Source organism: Artemia sp. Qi Xiang Cuo, chromosome 16, assembly GCF_049724085.1.
Source record: "Artemia sp. Qi Xiang Cuo chromosome 16, ASM4972408v1, whole genome shotgun sequence".
Lineage (NCBI taxonomy): Eukaryota > Metazoa > Arthropoda > Branchiopoda > Anostraca > Artemiidae > Artemia > Artemia sp. Qi Xiang Cuo.
Window position 1 is genome coordinate 37,668,606 of NC_142809.1, and position 20,650 is coordinate 37,689,255.

The following is a 20,650-nucleotide window of genomic DNA, read 5'->3' on the forward strand; positions in this document are numbered from 1 at the left end:
AATATACGTCAAAATCTTTCTATTTGGTGTCTGTTCATTCCATTCTCACACTACAAAAGTTCCATTCTGAAATTTAGGCTGATTCTGGGTAAACGGCGAAATTTGACCGCAAAATTTTAAAGAATCTTGACTATTTTTTTTCTATCTCTACAGTCTAAAGTTGTCTAAATCTCCAGGAAACATAAATTCTTAGTCAAAGCTGTTTTTTAGTCGTAGTAAGTGGAAAACAAATTATGTTTAAGTCAACCGCCAAGTTCCAAATTGGATTTAAAGAATATAATCTAAATTATAAATGTGTCTTTGTTTACCGCAGGCACTTTACGGGCTTTTTCTTTTTTTAGAACTTCCTGTTTGCAATGTAGGCAGTAACGTAGTCGGATATTTACCAAACCTAAATTCACTTTTTAATTTTCTTTCATGTAAACACATGCAGCTTTCAAAGTAACCAGACTAGTTAAAACCAGTTCCTATTCATTTGGGAAAAATTTGATCAGTCTCAGAAGTGGTAATTCTCTTGTCTCCACCCTCCTCCCGTGTACACCTACGATTGTATGAACATCAAGCGTTTTTTTCTCCTTTCATATTATTAGCTAATCGTTCATTCACATTTCCACCGGAAGTTCTAATATAAAACATTACATACTTTTTCTTTTTACTCAAATTAAATATAATATGGCTTTGAGTTCATTTTTCCTATATATTTTTTCATCAATTCTTGTTTGTTATTAAAATTATTCAATATTAAATATTACTTTAGATTTAACATTTTCATTATTAATTATTTTGATCAATATGAATAATTTCATTATTTTTTTTATTATCACTTCAAATTAAATAATCAAAAAAGTTAAAGATAAATTAGATACAAAAAAAATAAAACAAAGTAGTTTAAATAATAGAATAAGAAAATAAATAGAAATAGAATAAGAAAAAATAAAACATAGCATAAGTGGAAGGACAGCGAGCTGCAAACCGTCCTTTTTTTCGATTCCCTTTTTTTAAAGAGGAAATCATTTATTAAACATAATCCAATAAGACTCACATACCCTTTACTTTCTTTTCAAAAATAATTCTACTAACAGCCTGGCAATCATTTGAAGTTGGAAACAAGTAAAAGTCGAGAAACATAGCAACATCCCAAAGTCAGTGGCGCAGTGATAGAGAGGGCTTACATCTTTCAGACGTACTCACCCCAAGAATCAAGGGTCCAGAATAAATTTGTAGTTTGTGGCAATAAAATGGCATGGACTAATATGTAATAGATTACATTGCAAAATAAAATTCAGAAGTTTACTCAATAGACTTAGACATATACCAAAGAACAGTTTGCGTTATCACTGACCAGGAAAGATATTTCAACTCAGATAGAGCGCATGGTGATCAAATTAAAACCCACTAAAGTTGACTTTACAGCAACTAGAAATACTAATGAAGTGGGGACATGACACAGTTGGTGATAATTGATAGGTAATCCTATGAATTGATCAACTTAGTCAGTATGAAAAGCTTTTGAAGCGATCGCTCACATTAAAACAAGGTAATGGGAAACAGAGTTCAATCTCCTAGAAAATGTCCGAAAAAGTACGATAGAATGCTGCTTTTGAGACATTGTAGTCTTTACAGCCTTAATATGAAGATTCGGAAAGAGTAGACGAATTGTCTTTTATCTCCCTTGTTTTCCAACGAGGACATCCAGACGCGTTTAAGCACCACGGGGGTAGGTGATACGACATTTTAACATTTCCTCATTTCCACCATGAAATTATCTTTTGCCTACATATCTGGATTATATACATGTTTCTACGAAACGTATCTTCAATGTCTATTTTTAAAGACTAAGGGTAAAGTCAAGTGTTACTCTCCTACAGTTTAGAAAGTTCCAAAATTTTTAATTTCCAAACTACGCACCACTCCATCAAAGACGAAAAAAAAACCTTGTAGTTTTAAGCAATATTAAATTGCCAAAGTTTGACGAATTCAACGAAGAGGCATTAAAATTTAAAATGAACAGAAATTGTTCTATATATGAAAATACATGGGTTTTATTTGCTAATTCCCTTTTAAAACGTTTGAAGTAAAAATCGTATTGTTTAAAGCAAATTCGCATCCAATAAGCTCTTCCATTCTTGATGCATTGTGAAAAATAAATTTTATCCCATTTCAGTTACACCTGGGTTCGACCATTTATCTGTAATGTATTTGGGTCAAAAAGTCAAACTATAGCGCAGAGAATGGGGGGTTGAGAAGGAGAAGCCCCACTCAGATTCGTGTTAACCTCTGCTCGTTTTACATTTCAGTGTCGTTCTTTACTTTCGTTAGAAAAAAAACTTGTTTTTGAACTTAATGTTAGTGCGTTTTTGATAGCTTATCTAGGGTTGCCCTAGATCTGAGGAGAGTTACTCTAAATCTGAGAAGGGCTGCTGCCCTGTAAGATCCCCATCTTTGCATAAAGTTTAGTGGTTCGAAAATTGAGCTAAACTATGTTCAAACTATGCAGCAAGCGTTACCTCATCGACCAAAAAAATAACAATTTTAGCAGAGCAATGCTTCAAGAGAAAGAGCTCATTTAGTGTATTCAATAACAAAAAAAAAAGGTTTTTTCAACTGAAAGTAAGGAGCAACATTAAAACTTAAAAGAAACAGATATTATTACGTATATGAGGGGGGTCAGCCTCTCGTCAATACCTCGCTCTTCACGCTGAAGTTCGAATTTTATCTCAATTCTTTAAGAATGACTCCTGAATCACAAAGGCCGTTTAATTAGAATAAATAGCTCTTATAAAGGTAGTAACAAAAACTTTAGCATAAAGAACTCTTTCAGTACGACCACGCCTAAGGGAAAAAACACGCAAGCGTGACCATCCTTCTCTAGGAATATAAGAAATTTCATATTTTGTAGGTAGTTTTGTAGGTTGTTTGGGTCTTGTGTTTTTTTTTTTTTTTCTGTGCTCCATCTGTTTTTTCATTGATGGATATTAAATGCATTGATACATTCATTCAGTGCCTTTAGGATTCACATACATGTTGAGTTTAATTATACAATTATAGTCAAAATCACACCCCTTTTTCAGGAGAATTTGACACCATTTTCAAAAATTGTCCAGAAATTTTCATTTGCTAATAGCTATTGATGAGCAAATTCAAAATCCATAAATCATGCATATTTAGAATCACCATAAATACTTCATTTTGTTGTCACCTATATCGCAAGCCATACTTCCTTTTTTAGAGTTTCAGTTTTACTGTCAAGGGGTATTCCATATTTACAGTTTGTTGCTCCCAACTTTTTGATTCAAGCCTCTCTTAAAGGTGATAAAAGTTACCGTTCGTGAATCAGAAAAAAATAGATTTTTTTTTCTCACTAGCCAGTTTTTTTTTTAGCACATTTTCTTATTTTTTGATACTATGGGACGTGGTTCGTTCTTTACTAGGTTGCAGCTACCGCTGCAACCATATGAGAGCAACCACTCCCTCCTTCAACCCGTATTTTTATGCAAGTTTAATAGTAGTCTAAAAACGCTTCAGGAATTATAGTCATCCCTGAAATCACATGACGGCAGTAGGGGGTGAGAGGGCCATTTCCTCTGCCCTTGGGAACCAAGCTTACACAAGACAATTATAAAAATAGGAAAATGAAAATAACCGCATTTAAATCTTACAAATTTCTCAGAAGTAATTACCTCCCATTGAGAAAATTTTCGGTTGGCACTCATGATACCCTCCACTTCTCCCCTTTTATGCAGGTATTCCTGTGAATTTAGACTCTTAAGTTGAAGTAAAAAATACTACTATTTTAAAAGGGGAACTATTATCCCACAGCACATATTCTACATGTTTAATCCAAAAATACTCCTTGGAATCAAGTTAGATCAGAAATTAATATCTCCCCCGCCTCCTGAAGGCTCATCAAAAATTAGGCAATTCAAACATAAAAAGCACATCTTTTAAGACTTCAGGGCGCTTCTCCATAATAGCTGACGCGCAATTATACGTCACTTCGCATAATCATGTGAAGCCTCAAATGAATTACTTGAATGAAGCTTTATATAATTATCTATATTAACCGTTTATTATGTATGGGCTTTGTGTATCTTCCCGAACAAATGTGCCACCGTGCAGCATTATGGCTTCTGTAACAGGGAAGCCCAATATATTCTTTAGCGACAAATTTCAGTCAGTTAACTATCTCAAAATATCGATGCGTGACTCCGTAAGGTCATCCAGAGTCGACCCAGCTCTAAATGGGGTACCTCGAGAAATCTGGGAAAGGTAAACATGAAGGGTGTGCGAAAGCACAGGATAGCTGGTCCCCAGCCTCATATTACACTTCCTGGCTGAAGGACCCTGAAACGGGGATCACCACCACCACCTTGGATTAAAGGGTCTAGTGCCAAATCTGTTTCCCTTTTTCCTTTGACCCTCTTTTGGCCGAAATTGCTGTTTTGTGCCACAAAATAGCAGAGAAACAACTTTCTGGTAGCGAATTTCTTTTACTAATTAAAAAGGGCACTAGAACTTGATTTCCGTTCAAGATAACCCTCTCACAGTATCCTAGGACCAAAGGTTCGATACGATCACCAACCGTAAAAAAAACAACAACAAACAATCAAACAAAACATTCATCGGCGATCATCCTTCTCGGAAAAAAATACAAAACGACAAAAAAACATATTTTCTCAAGCTCTTTTGTCAATATTTCCCGTAATTTCCTATATATTTTTTTCATAGAACTCACCGGTTGCTTTTGCGTTTTTGTCGAACGATATACCAGCTACAACTAAGTAACAATTTGTCCCAATAAATTGTTGTACGATAGATCGATCAATGTCAGATCTATTCCTCATTCAATATACATTCAGTGATCCATCTTTCAAATATGAAGCTTTTATTTATTTCAAACAACACTTTGTCGACCAGAAAGATAAACTTTCAAACCCTGATTTTTTGCATTGGACAACCTGAAATTCGGTAGCCGACGCGAAATTCGGCTTCTATTAGTACCTGGCTTAAGTACGAGAAGGCACGAGTGGTGGAATGTTATTGAATGAGACTAGTGGAAGAAAATAATTTGACAATGAAAGTAAAAAAGGTCGGAAATAAAAAAAAGCATTCGAACAAATAAAACTTCAAATAGGGAGAAGTCATTTTATTAGACAGTGGCACAAACTTCTTCTTCCGATTGCAAACAAAATGCTGCTGAATTTACAGTTATAAATTTGCTTGATCTAAGACCGTACAGCCTTTTTATGACAAACAAATAAAAGTTCAAATAGGGACAAGTCCTTTTATTAGACAGATACGTAAAAACATCCACAATATATATGCAATACTGCAATGTGCATTATAGAACCAAGCAGCAGGCCCAAAAGACATTCATCCCAGTATAATTATGTACAATAGATAATTGAATGTCAAAACTATTCCTTTAAATTTCCGTCTTTGTTTCCCTCTCCTTGCATTAATCAATTTGTGTAGCTGACGTGAGCAACTTTTCACTTATTCCTGGCCCAGTCTCAGTGACAGCTTTTAAACACAAAAGTTGAAATATTAAAAATAACCCTCCTAGTTCAAGTAGGAAATCAATAATAAAAAGCACCTAAGGAGACTGGTAGATTAAAATGAAACTCTTGGCACATGTCGGGCAAACATGAAATGCTATGCCAAATTAGCACGTGATTACTATAAAGTACGAGGATACTGAGACGTTCCAGGAAGGTAGAGACCCCTTTAACTTTTTCTGACTAAGGTAAATAACCGCTTCTCGGACTCTACTTTTTTAATATTTAGTCAAATTCGCATAGCAGGTCAATAAAAGAGAATGGAAAAAAAATTATCTACCAGTCAGTGCTTTGCCTTGATTTCCACTAAAACGCTTCAGAATTTCACCTCTAATACATTTTTCACGCACTAAACCACGGTTTTAAAATCCTTCAAAAATATTTTATATGTGGTGTAGAATATCTTACAGTATTTAATTCTATATTTTTGTTTTATTTTAATTCTTTGTTCGTGTTTATGGGGGGGGGGGAGGGATCGAGTTGCCATAAAGGGTAAGATATACGTTATTACTGGGACTCTAGGTGTCATATCAATGCTGAAGGCAAAGTTAAAAGACATTTAGAAGTTTCTGAACAAAAATCATATCTCGGAATTTCAATTCGATATCGTAGGGGTTAAAGGAGGACCGAATAGCAGAAAAGGAAACGAGAGGGAATGGATTACCCTCCATTAAGTTTCGGCCTTTAACAAGGACACTAGAACTTTCAATTTCCAATCGAATGAGCCCCCTCTCGAGTTTCTAAGATAGCCCCTTCCATTTGAAGTTGGTAGGAAAAGTTTTTTGGCATTTTTTGGTCCTTTTTTTGGGCTGCATTTTGAGGGGAAGCAATTTTTTCCCATCTGGGTTGGAATTCCCCTAGCCCAAGATTTCATATAATATTTAGGTCAATCGAAAAAATTCGGCCCTTTAATGAGCCCAGTTTGTTAGAGAAGGGACCAATCCGTTTTTTTTTTGTTGGTACATTGTTCCCCTTTGCCCAAGGACACGGCAATAAGTTTCCAGTTGAACTGGTAAAAAAATTTGTGGCTCCTTTCTGGGAGCCTACCTCCCCCTTCCCATTGCAAAATGTTGATGATCTTATTGACCAATAAAATAGTCCCTTAAAGTTCCGCGCCACTACACTCCAAAGATCAAGCATACCCCATTTTTTTTTCTTTATTAGCTAAAACTTTATTAACTAAACAAATTAGTTTACCTACTAAAGATTCAAAATAAACGTCAGGGACATTTTTCTGAAGTAAGAAGGGAGGCATCACCCCGCAGTACCCTTATTAATAAGGGTTAGTCTAAATGAGGAGAGATGAGAAATAATTCCTACTCCCCCATACCTCTTCCTATATTTATCTTAAGGATCAAGGAGATCTAAGCAATTTGGGCACTGGAATGCGGTCTTTTAGGCATCTTCCCCCCCCCCACCATTGTTTACACAATGACCAACTACGCTTCCTTTATAATAGCTGATCTACGCATATCTCTGTTCTTTTTATTTGTCTTAATTTCGCTTTGGCAGCTCACTTTTACGTTTGGGGATAATTTTCCAGAGGGGAGGATAAGCCGGACCCCTTCCTTACGATACCTACATATTGAAAAGGGGGGAGGGTTCTTCCGTTAAAATTAGTTCGAAAGATCACTTTTTTGGAGAAGCAAAAACTTGTGGCTTATAAACCGTTCTATATTATATGCATCCCCCCCTCACTGGGAAAATCCTCTAATATCCTTTCCTAGGGTGTAAGCCTCCGACCACCTTTATTTAATTTATAGTAAGTATAACGTCAATAAATATGTGATGGACACATCACCCACGATTAAATTTGACGAGGGAGAATTAAGCCAATTTTTGGAGGGAGGGAGGGAGTTTGACAAGAGGTGTTTGATCATTAAAGAACTAAAATTAAGTATTTTTATATTGTATTTAGCGATTATTGCCGAGGGGAAGCTTAATTTTATTTTTTCATATTCCTGTGATATTAGGAAAATGACTTGTCTTTTCTATTTCGCCGCAAAACACTTTTTTCCAACACGTACTCCTGGAAAATTCCTCTGAATTTGATCTGTGTATCTAAAAAACATTTTTTTTTTTTTTTTTAATGGTATGAAAATTTATTTTTCATAAATGAAACACTGATTTAACAAATCACTCACCTATTTGAAGAACTGCTGAAAGTACTGCAAATATCCTTTGTTGAGTAGTATCAGAAGAAAATCCAACGAGTTCCATGGATTGCTTCAATCTTGAAAATTCATAGCTTTCATCAACACTGCTCAGTTGAACACAATCACTCTAAAATTCAAATAAAAAAAATAATAGAAATATGGGGACCAACACACTGTAACCAGGAAAGTTTTAATCAGGACAAGTTTCAATCATGGACATACCAGGGTGTGCGTCCCTGATGTGTGTATCCAGGGTATGTCAAGGATAGTACAATCCAGATTGTACTATCCTTGTGGATCCTCATGCGTCTTAATTCTGGGGTTCCTTAGTTCTTTCTGCTAAATTTTCAGTTGTTTCTACCTCCTCTTTATTTGAAACTAATATTTTTTTTTGTTTCTTTTTTGTTTTTTGATTGAGGTTTTTAGGTCTCATTCTTCTGAGTAGTCTTTTCTCCTTTTTCCAGAACAATTTTAGGAGAAACATTCTAGAAGAGTTTCCTCAAACCCGAAAATATGCATATCAAGATTTTGGCATAGTTCCCAGACAGCTCAGACCAACCCCCCCCCCTCCCCAAAGGGTTCAACCACCACAAAAATCAGCCGTATATAACAATTTGCATTCCTTCATATTTCCTTTCTTCCCAAAACTGTACTAAACATGGGAACTCCTATCTTGAGTTTCCAACTTTACCTCAAATGGGACACAAGTTACAGACAGACCCCCCCCCCCTCAAATACGAATTAATAAAACCATGGGATTAAATTTACTATAAAGGGGTCTTTGGTCGTCATAGCATACTGGGTCTTTAATCACAAAACGTGAGCTAGAAATATTTTTCTTAGATTTAAATAGAAAGAGATAAATTAGTAAGTTGCTGGGTAAATGTTTACGCATAAGGGATGAGCGACTCAAGAATAAGCCTATGAGGAAACGCTCCACGCTCCACAAGGGTGGGAAATATCCTGGCGATATGAAATGAATTTTCTTCTTTTTTTAAAGAATAATGTTTATCTTACCTCTTGAACAAAAGAAATGGTTTTGTTTGCAGAGAAGCCGAGTTAAAAACAAAAACAAAAAAACAATCAACATCTCGAGGGTCACTGCCGCTGAATCAGTTACCCGAAGTATCTAGATCTCCCAAAATTTGCACAACTCACTTGTCCTATGTTGGCTCTCCTTATGAAGGTATATTTCATATTTTATTTAGACACTCGATCAGATACCACATTTATGGAGGGGGAACACGAGCAGCTTCTATCACCTATCGTAAAAAAAAACTGTTGAGGACAAAAAAATACCCCCCCCCGCATAAACACACATACATACACATTGAACTATGTTTTTTTTTCTGATTCAAATACTTTGTTAACTTGTTAACAATAGTTGGAAATGAAAATTTGAAAGGGCGTATCCAGGATTTTGTTCGAGGGATGGGTACAAAAATGGCTTTAAAACGCACCAAAAATTTGTTTGTATGCATTTGTGTTGCATTTCTACAAGTGAGACAAACATTTCGGGGGTGAGGTCAAAATGAGACTCCCCCCCCCCCCTGATATGGCCAAAAAGATAACAAACAACTTTATTATTTAACCAAAACATCCATTGTTTTCCTACTTTTTTGGGTAGCTCACTCTAAGATTCATGAGCTATAAGTAGACTCCAGCGCCACGCCGGCGCATCGATCGAACGCCGCCAACGACAGGCCCGGTTGACCGCCACCGAAGTGTCGCAACGCCGCCGGCAGAGTCGGCAGCGTTCGGCTGACTTCGAATTAATTTTGCAGTAATTTTTTACTGGCTAGTCCGCAAAGTCGGAGCTTTTCTTTACTAGTGTGGTTAATTTTTTTGATTTTCCTGATTAAAAATCAAGCAATTCTTGCATTATTCCCGAATTTTCGGGGATTTCCCCGAAAATCTGTGACATCCCGAAAAAAATTTGGTCCCCCGAATCCCCAAAAATCGCTAAATCCCGGTGCCACCCCTAATGATTTATCACTAGTAACTATCCCTGTCAAATATTACTTAGTATACCATAATTCTTCATTACTCTCTTGTTCGTTAATTTGCGTCTCTTGTGTTACTTTGCACATAAAATAGACAGATACAATTGCAATATACACGGTTCTTCATATGTTGACAAAAGTATCGTCTTTAAGAAATTAAATAAAAAAACAAATTTTTTTGTTTAAAAAAACAAAAATTAAATAAAAAAGTTTTTTTTAAACTGAAAGTAAGGAGCAACATTAAAACTTAAAACGAACAGCGAATATTTCCGTATATGAAAAGGGCTGTCCCCTCCTCAACGCCTTGCTCTTTACGCTAAAGTTTTTTACGGTTTTAAAAAGTAGAGTGGTGAAAAAGAGTCAAACTTTAGCGTAAAGAGCGAAGCGTTGAGGAGGGGGCAACCCTTCATATGTGGCATAATTTCTGTTCGTTTTTCAAATGATGCCGGTAAATCTGGCTCACCCTCTATGAAATATACCCCTTGACCCCACGGAAAATTCCTCCGTGGAAATTTCATCCAACGTAAAGTGAACTTCGTAAAGTACCCCTTCAAGTTCCCTCCAGACAGTCCTTGCTGAGAATCCCCCCTCTCTGTAAAATTGCTTGTGGACAATTAACCGTGAAAAATTCTCCTTAGCATTTTTTCGTTGGAATAAGACTTTAATCTCTAATCGGTTTTTCAATCACTCCAGAAATGCCCCCTTCCGTGAAGTTATTTCCCAGAAAACAAAACGCGCGGAAAATAGTCCCCGAAACATCTCCATATAAAAAACTTGGCAAAGAGAATGTAATAAAATTAACAGAATTCAATATAGTAATTCTGTCAAAACCCCCCAGTGTAAGATTTCCCCTAGAATATTCACTCATCAGCAGTTTCTCTCCCAAAGGAAGAATCTCCCATTAGAAATCTACCCCAAGCCCAACCCCCTCCCCAAATGGCTGTATACCTCCCAATAACAAATACCATATATAAACAATGGACAAAGTTCACAACTAGCAGCCCTTCCTCCGGGGACTGTGGCGGGTCATTTTACACTTAAGGACATAGTTATCAGATTTTTCGACTCTGGTGAACAAAATCGCTATCTCAAAATTTTGAAAATGTGACTTTGGGGGAAAATGAGCGTGGGAGGGGGCCTAGTTGCCGTCCAATTTTTTGGTCAATTAAAAGGAGCACTAGAACTTTTGATTTCCGTTCGAATGAGCCCTCTCGCGATATTTTTGGACCCCTGGGTCTATACAATCGCCCCTGGGAAGAAAAACAAATTCCCCATTTTTGTATATAGAAGCTTTAAATCTCTACAATAGGGTTATATGATACGCTGAACCTGATGGTGTAATTTTCATTAAGATTCTATGACTTTTAGGGGGTGTTTCCCCCTTTTTTCAAAAATTAGGAAAATATTCTCAGGCTCGTAAGTTTTGATGGGTAACAATAAACTTGATGAAATTTATATATTTGATATCCGTATAAAAATTCAATTCTTTTGATGTATTTATTGGTATCAAAATTGGTATCCGTTTTTTAGAGTTTCGGTTACTATTGAACCAGGTCGCTCCTTACTTACAGTTCGTTACCACGAACTGTTTGATAAGATTAAACCATTTCGAATGCAGTTTTCCAATTGCTATAAGATTCTTACATCATTCGTAGTTAAGAATTTTATTTTTAAGTTGAATGGAACGCATACAATATACAGGTTCAGTTGGATTTTGATATTGATAGCCAACAGATTATAGCGACAGCTGAATCGTAAGTTTGTAGAATTTCGTTTTCTTTTGCTATTTTTAGATACATTTTCTTAATGTTTAGTACACAATTATTAAACTCCTGATAGATTGAAGACAATACAATCTTATTTCTGAAAATTTTTACCGCCCCCCCCCAAAAAAAAAACTTCTACACAAACAAAATTTTGCTATAGACTAAGTACATGGTTGGGGATTTGAAGATTGAAACGGAAGTGACCCCAAAAATAGCATAGGTAGTTGATTTCCAGATAGAAAAATATATTTTTGACGAGGACACTCCCCCACAACCCTCAGGGCAATGATTTTAAGTTATGCCCTGGGGGCATATAAGGATTTTATTGAAATCTTTGTCGTAGAAACTTGTAAAATGTCTCTTTCGATTGGAAATTGGAGTGGCTAGTGCCCTGTTTAATAGTCAAAAGTGATTGGAAGGCAACTAGCCCCCCCACGCCCATCATTCCCCCAAACCCATCAAATCAAAAGTTTGAGATAGCCCTTTTGTTCAGCGTGATTGATTTCCACATAAAAAATCTGTTTTTGAGGAGAACACTCCCTAATAACCCGCGGAACAAGGTTCTTAAGTTATGCCCCGGGTGTCATATAAGGTTTTCAAAGACGGCGTTGTAGTAGAAACTTAAAAAAAGGCTCGTTCTATTAGAAATTCAAAGGGTTAGTGCCCTTTTTAATAGTCGAAAGTGATTGGAGGGCAACAAGCCCCCCCCCACGCCCATCATTTCCCCCAACACATCCAATCAAATTTTGAGACGGCCATTTTGTTCAGCGTAGTTGATTTCCACATAGAAAATATGTTTTTGAGGAGGACACTCCACCAGAGCCCTCAGGGCAAGGGTTTTAAGTTATCCCCTGGGGGCATATAAGGTTTTTAAAGAAGGCGCTGTCGTAGCAACTTCAAAAAAAGCTCATTCTATTGGAAATTCAAATGGCTAGTGCCCTTTTTAATAGTCGAAATTGATTGGGGGGCCACTAGCCCCCCCCCCCCCCCTACGCCCATGATTTCCCCAAACATATCCAATCAAAATTTTGAGATGGCCATTTTGTTCAGCGTACTTGATTTCCAGATAAAAAAAATATGTTTTTGAGGAGGACACTCCCCCACAACCCTCAGGGCAAGGGTTTTAAGTTATGCCCTGGGGGCATATAAGGTTTTTATAGAAGACGTTGTCGTAGAAACTTAAAAACAGGCTCATTAGATCGGAAATTCAAAGGGCTAGTACGCTTTTCAATAGTCGAAAGTGATTGGAGGGCAACTAGCAATCCCCCCAACGCCCATCATTCCCCCAAACACATCCATCAAAATTTTGAGAGAGCCATTTTCTTCATCGTAATTGATTTCCAGATAGGAAATATGATTTTAAGAAGGATACTCCCCCACAACCCTCAGGGCAAGGGTTTTAAGTTATGCTCTGGGGGCATATAAGGTTTTTATAGAAGGCGTTGTCTTAGAAACTTACAAAAAGGCTCATTCGATTGGAAATTCAAAGGGCTAGTACCCTTTTTAATAGTCGAAAGTGATTGGAGGGCAAATAGCCCCCCCCCCACGCCAATCATTTCCCCAAACACATGCAATCAAAATTTTGAGATGGCTATTTTGTTCAGCGTAGTTGATTTCCAGATAGAAAATATATTTTTGAGGAGGACACTCCCCCAGAGCCCTCAGGGAAAGGGTTTTAAGGTATGCCCTAGGGGCATATAAGGTTTTAAAGAAGGTGTTATCATAGAAGCTTCAAAAAAAGCTCATTCTTTGGAAATTCAAATGGCAAGTGCCCTTTTTAATAGTCGAAAGTGATTGGAGGGCAACTAGCCCCCCCCACTCCCGTCATTCCCCCGAACATATAGAATAGAAATTTTGAGAGAGCCAGTTTGTTCAGCGTAGTTGATTTCCAGATAGAAAATATATTTTTGAGAAGGACACTCCCCCACAGCCCTCTGGGCAAGGGTTTTAAATTATACCCTGGGGGCATATAAGGTTTTTAAAGAACGCGTTGTCGTAGAAACTTAAAAACAGGCTCATTCGATTGGAAATTCAAAGGGCTAGTGCCCTTTTTAATAGTCGAAGTGATTGGACGGCAACTAGAAATCCCCCCAACGCCCATCATTCCCCCAAACACATCGAATCAAAATTTTGAGAGAGCCGTTTTCTTCAGTATAATTGATTTCCAGATGGAAATTATGTTTTTAAGGAGGACACTCCCCCACAACCCTCAGGGCAAGGGAATTAAGTTATGCCCTGGGGGCATATAAGGTTTTTTATAGAAGGCGTTGTCAAAGAATCTTCAAAAAAGGCTCATTCGATTGGAAATTTAAAGGGCTAGTACCCATTTTAAAAGTCGAAAAGTGATTGGAGGGCAACTAGCCCCCCCCCCCACGCCCATCCTTCCCCAAACACATCTAATCAAAATTTTGAGATAGCCATTTTGTTCAGCGTAGTTGATTTCCAGATAGAAAATTTGTTTTTGAGGAGGATACTCCTCTACATCCTTCAAGGCAAGGGATTTAAGTTATGCCATGGGGGCATATAAGGTTTTTAAAGAACGCGTTGTCGTAGAAACTTCAAAAAAAGCTCATTCGATTGGAAATTCAAAGGGCTAGTGCCCTTTTTATAGACGAAAGTGATTGGAGGGCAACTAGATGCCCTGGGGGCATATAAGGTTTTTAAAGAACGCGTTGTCGAAGAAACTTCAAAAAAAGCTCATTCGATTGGAAATTCAAAGGGCTAGTGCCGTTTTTAATAGTCGAAAGTGATTGGAGGGCAACTATCCCTCCCCCCACGCCCAACATTCCCCCAAACACATCCAAAAAAAAATTTTAGATAGCCAATTTGTTCAGCCTAGTTTATTTACAGATATAAAATATGTTTTTGGGGAGGACACTCCCCCAGAGCCCTCAGGACAAGGGTTTTAATTTATGCCCTGGGGGCATATAAGGTTTTTAAAAAAGGCGTTGTCGTAGAAACTTCAAAAAATGCTCATTCGATTGGAAATTCAAAAGGCTAGTGCCCTTTTTAATAGTCGAAAGTGATTGGAGTGTAACTAGCCCCCCACGCCCATCATTCCCCCAAACACATCCAATGAAAATTTTTAGATAGCCCTGGGGGCATATAAGGTTTTTACAGAAAGCGTTGTCTTAGAAACTTCAAAAAAGGCTCATTCGATTTGAAATTCAAAGGGCTAGTGCCCTATTTAATAGTCGAAAGTGATTGGAGAGCAACTAGCCCCCCCACACCCATCATTTCCCCAAACAAATCCAATCAAAATTTTGAGATGGCCATTTTGTTCAGCGTAGTTGATTTCCAGATAGAAAATATGTTTTTGAGGAAAAAAATACAAATGAATGTGCATTGTCAGTTTAATATACATATACTAATATTTAGTAATCAAATGTTAATATTATTTGATTTATCAAAGTTGGCCTTGGGAAGTCATAGGGGTTTTGCGCCCCAACATAAGGTGGGCGCAAAACCCCTATGCCTTCCCAAGGCCGGAACAAAATTTGCACTTTACTGAAAAAAATGCAAATGAATGTGCATTGTCAGTTTAATTTACATATACTGATACTTAGTAATCAAAATGTTAAAATTATTTGATTTATTAATTTATAAAAGTGAAAACATTTATATTTTTTCAGTAAAGTGCAAATTTTGTTCTGGCCTTGGGAAGGCATAGGGGTTTTGCGCCCAAATTATGTTAATTTCTGCTCGTTTTGAGTTTGACTCGGTTATTTATTGTAATTTCTGTTCGTTTTGGGTTTCATTTATTTATCGATGCTGATTTGTGGTAGTTTCACGCTTCGTAGATTATTTCATTTTATTTTCGCTCATTTTTTGTTTAATGAAGTTCTTTACTTTTCTTTCAAAAATTATTTTGTGGAAAAAGTTTTCTAAATTAATTATTTATAAAAAAAAAAAAACTATGTTATTGTCTATAGTGGGGATAGGGGGCTATCATTTTTAATGATAATACCTCATTTCTTTTTCTTTTTTTTAAGTGAAAGCAGGGATGCCAAAAAGCTAATTATTATTTTTTCATTTAAAGCAAAGACGGAAGAAAATGATATCAAATTCCATGGGAAACCATAGAAATATTTTGATAGACCCAAGGCCCCCCAATGGGACTTTTTCATTGCCTCTGGTATTTTTGGATTTCTAATAGCTAACTGGTCTAATTTGGATTTTGTGTTTGCTCCCTTTCAATTAGATCCCTTGGATCTTATTGAATGCCACGGCGAATCTATTATCTATTATTTCAACTATTATGCAAGGGTTTTGAAACGCCACAGTCATTTCCTTTCTACCAGATTTCTACTTCTCTTGATGAATAACGAAGAAGACCAGCGTCCAGCCAGCGACTTGTGAAGCTTTTAACTCATGAATATGCCCGAATCTGTTGTAAATTCAAACTGGGATTGGAGAAAGATTCATAAAACATTAATGTTTGCGGTCAACATTGATCGCGCCAGCGGCGCGAAAAAATCATCGGCGGCGCGAAAAAATCATCGGCGGCGCGCCGCCACTGCTTTTTTTTTGGCCCCGCCGCCACCGGCTTTCCCTTATCGGCACTGCGCCAGGGTCTAGCTATTAGATCACTCAGTCGCTTAAAATTTTGGCACCCCTTTAGGCGGTTGAAGTTATGTAGTCGCATCTCTTAGCTATACAGAACCAATTTGTAACTTCATGAAGTCATATTCATTCTTTTTAATCTTGTGGATATTTTAAGTAATTAACTTGTATGGGTAAGGTCAAATTAAAAATATACAATTAGGCATATGTAGTTTCTTCTTGTTGTTGTTTGGATTGTTGTAGAGACGTTATTCGTGTAATACCAGAATCAAATTCCAGGCTCCTATGTATTTTATACATTTGTGATCTTTGTTCTGTCCGAATAAGTAGCACTGGGCGTTCTTAGGATAATTTTAAAATATCATTAAAAGTACTTCACTTCACTGATGAAAGAAAAATATGCAGCCATTGAGTAATCCCTAGCTGCACTATGTGGTTAAATATTCAAATAGCTTAGGAATTATCAAATTATTTTACAATCTGTCTAATCTGTGATATGAAAATATTAAGGACAAATTTCCAGAGTATTATATATCATGAAATTACCACCGTTTACCAGTGTTAAATTAGAATGTATGCATGACGTCTAGATGGCGGGGGTGCTTTTCCTAGAAGCAACTCGTTGAAGTCAGTAGTCAAGTTATTTCGGATATATGTCACCTAGACTTTCCAAATAGAATGACAATTCGGAAGTCCTCTTTTCACAACACTGACGTCATCTATGGTCGTTGCGTGAAACATGAAGAAAAAAAAAGAAGAGAAAATAGCTGAAAAAGAATCACTGCAAAAATGCAGTCAAAACCGTCATTTTCGTTGTATTATACAAGCTTTAAAGGATTCTTATCTTGAAAGTGCTCAAGCTTTCAAATTTTGACGCCTAAGAACCAGTCTCAAGATTTACAATTCTGAAAGAATTCCAAATAACAGTGTCGGCTGCCGCAAACAAAATGTCAAGCCCGCTACCAAGGTAATTAAGCCGAAAAGGCTGTATTGATTAAGTCTACTCTTGAAAAAACCTCCGGATCGCCTTAGTGTTGACAATCATTTTCTGGACAGCCAGTCAAATGAAAGATTGGAATCAGCTCGAATATCAAATCTTGGAAATCTCTGAAAATTTCATTGAAATATTAGATAAATCTTATCCGGAAAGCGACTGCTTACGAAAAAATTAAGCAAGAATACTTACTTATTATTTACGACTGTTTACCCTACAATTCGAGTAATTCAAGCAGCCCTCAGAGCCTGAATCACGCAAGCGAGGATGCAGTCAGGAAAAGATAGGTAAGATACTGTCAAAAACCGCCCTGGTCCAGCTACGGAATTTAACAATTGAAAATAGAGAGACTACTACTACTAATACTAACAACTCACCGCAGCACCAAGCCGCCTGAGGCCAACACAGCTACGCAAGCTCCTCCTCCATCCCAATCTATTTTTTCCTTTAAATCTTTCTTTATGATGTCCTCCCACCCCAGACGAGGACGACCTGATTTTCGTTTAGACCTAGACGGTTGGCCGAAAAGAACAATCTTCGTCAATCTGTCATCCTTCATCCGCACAACGTGCCCTAGCCACCTCAACCTTTCTTTCATTATAGCCCTAGAGAGCGGTATTGAACCACATTTTTCATATAGCCTATTGTTTGAAATACAGTCAGTCAGCCGGGTACCCAGAACAATCCTTAAGCAATTTCTCTGGAAAACATCTAGCAAATCTTCATCCGCTTTTCAGAGCGCCCATGCTTCAGAGCCATATTTGACCACTGTCATCACTGTAGCTTCTAATATTCTAATCTTGGTTTGCAGAATTATCTTCCTATTCTTCCAAACTTTTTTTTTAACGGTGAAAAAACACCCTGAGCCTTGGCTGTTCTACTTTTGACATCTTCACTGCTCCCACCATCTTTACTAATAATACTACCAAGTTAAGTGAAGCTGTCCACCAGATCAATCTTTTCATTACCCAATTTCACCATTTCATCTTCACTTATTCCTAGCCTTAGTGACTTAGTCTTCTTAACATTAATTTTCAAACCTATTCTAGTACCCTCAACTCGCAAAACCTCTATAAGTTCATTCATTTTGCTCACACTTTCATCTAGGATGCTTAAATCATCAGCATAATCTAAGTCCAGGAGACTTTTTCCTCCCCATTTGATTCCGTGGTCTCCCATTGCCTTTCCTGTGCTCCTTAAGACAAAGTCCATCAAAATAATCTATACAAAGGGGGATAGAACACAGCCCTGCTTAACTCCTGATTTAATATAAAACCAGCTGCTAACTTCATTTCCTACCTTAACCACAGCAGTGTTATTCTCATACATAGCACTATTCACTTTAAAGTATTTGTCTGGTATCATAGGCAGCGCGCTAGCGCTGCCTAAGTACAGAAAGATGTGGGCACAATGTGTTTTTGTTTTTTGTTTTTTTGTACTCCATACCCGGGCACTTCGTATCGAAGGAGTTGTCGGAGAAACTTCGAAAAGGGATCATTCGATTGGAAATTGGAGTGGCTAGTGCCCTTTTTAATAATCGAAAGTGATTGGAGGGCAACTAGCCCCCCCCCCCGCCACGCCCATCATTTCCCCAAACACATGCAATCAAAATTTTGAGATAGCCATTTTGTTCAGCGTAGTTGATTTTCCAGATAGAAAATATGATTTTGAAGAGGACATTCCCCCACAATCCTCAGAGCAAGGGTTTCAAGTTATGGCCTGGGGGCATATAAGGTTTTTATAGAAGGCATTGTCGCAAAAACTTCAAAACAGGCTAATTCGATTGAAAATTCAAAGGGCTAGTGCCGTTTTTAATAGTCGAAAGTGATTGGAGGGCAACTAGCCCCCCCACGCCCACCATTCCCCCAAACAAATCCAATCGAAATTTTGAGATAGCCATTTTGTTCAGCGTAGTTGATTTCCACATACAAAATATCTTTTGAGGAGGACACTCCCCCGCAACCCTCAGGGCAAGGATTATAAGTTATGCCGGGCATATAAGGTTTTTATTGAAATCTTTGTCGTAGAAACTTGAAAAAGGGCTCATTCGATTAGAAATTAAAGGGCTAGTACCCTTTTTAATAGTCGAAAGTGATTTGAGGTCAACTAATCCCCCTCTCACGCTCACCTTTTACCCAAACACATCCAATCAAAATTTTTAGATAACCATTTTGTTCAACGTAGTTGAATGTTTTGGAAATTAGGTATTTAAGGATGAAAACCCATCCCCCCAGAGCCCTCAGGGCAAGGGTTGTAAGTTATGCCCTGGGGCATATAAAGTTTTTATTGAAACCATTGTCGTAGAAACTTCAAAAGGGCTCATTCAGTTAGATATTGAAAGGGCTAGTGCCTTTTTTAATAGTTCAATGTGATTCAGAGCCCTCAGGGCAAGGGTTTTAAGTTATGCCCTGGGGGCATATAAGGTTTTTAAAGAAGGCGTTGTCGTAGAAACTTCAAATAAAGCTCATTCGATTGGAAATTCACAAGCCAAGTGCCCTTTTTAATAGTCGAAAGTGATTGGAGGGCAACTAGCCCCCCCCACGCCCGTCATTCCCCCAAACATATAGAATAAAAATTTTGAGATAGCCAGTTTGTTCAGCGTAGTTGATTTCCAGATAAAAAATATGTTTTGAGGAGGACACTCTTCCACAACCCTCAGGGCAAGGGTTTTAAGTTATGCCCTGGGGGCATATAAGGTTTTTTTTATAGAAGGCGTTGTCATAGAAACTTAAAAACAGGCTCATTCGATTGGAAATTCAAAGGGCTAGTACCCTTTTTAAAAGTGATTGGAAGGCGACTAACACCCCTTCAAGTATATACCAAGGTACTACTTTGCCAACGCCCCCGTACCAAACAGGTTTTTCTGGTAGGTAAACAGGTCATTACACTCTTTGCCAAGAGATTAAACCAGTATTGTCTATAACTTAATTTACGTTGGTTAAACTTCCGATGGTTAAGAAAGCGTAACAGGTAATTAAAGTATGAGAAAATGGGATGCTATAATTAGAATGATTTTATGTTGAAACATTGTGACGTAAAAATAACTCAGTTATTTGCTTGCGTGCATAGGAATTCCCATGTTATTTGCTTGCTTGTATTTTGTGTTAAAATAAGTAGTTTTTATATCTTTTAAAAGAGATTTAAGGGGTTTGAGAGACTCAGTTGCCTAATTCCGTGTGATTTTAAAATTCAGATGGTTAATAAAGCGTAACAGGTAATTAAAGTCTGAGAAATGGGATGCTATAATTAGAATGATTTTAAGTTGAAACATTGTGACGTAAAAATAACTCATTTATTTGCTTGCGTGTATAGGAATTACCATGTTATTTGCTTGCTTGTATTTTTTTTTAAAATAAGTAGTTTTTATATCTTTTAAAAGAGCTTTAAGGGGTTTGAGAGACTCAGTTGCCTAATTCCGTGTGATTTTTCTTTACTTGATGGTCATTAAAAACGTAATTTTTTTTTTAAATAAGTTGTTTTTATATCTTTTAAAAGAGCTTTAAGCGGAATGAGATGCTCTTGTTCATAAGGCCTTGGTATTTGCCTTTACATTATTTAAATTAAAAACGTTATTTTTGTGTTAAATAATTATATTTTGTAACCTTTTATA

The 20,650-nt window shown here is 37.1% G+C and overlaps 1 protein-coding gene across 2 annotated transcripts in view; it reads right to left on the minus strand.

Annotated features, from left to right (window-relative positions):
• LOC148942872 (unconventional myosin-IXb-like) overlaps positions 1 to 20,650 on the minus strand; it is a 251,047-nt gene that overhangs the window by 127,220 nt on the left and 103,177 nt on the right. For both annotated transcript variants that reach the window (XM_089102722.1, XM_089102721.1), the window contains exon 7: positions 7,703 to 7,841. In XM_089102722.1, the coding sequence (XP_088958848.1) occupies positions 7,703 to 7,841 (139 nt within the window). The remainder of the gene's footprint in view (positions 1 to 7,702; positions 7,842 to 20,650) is intronic.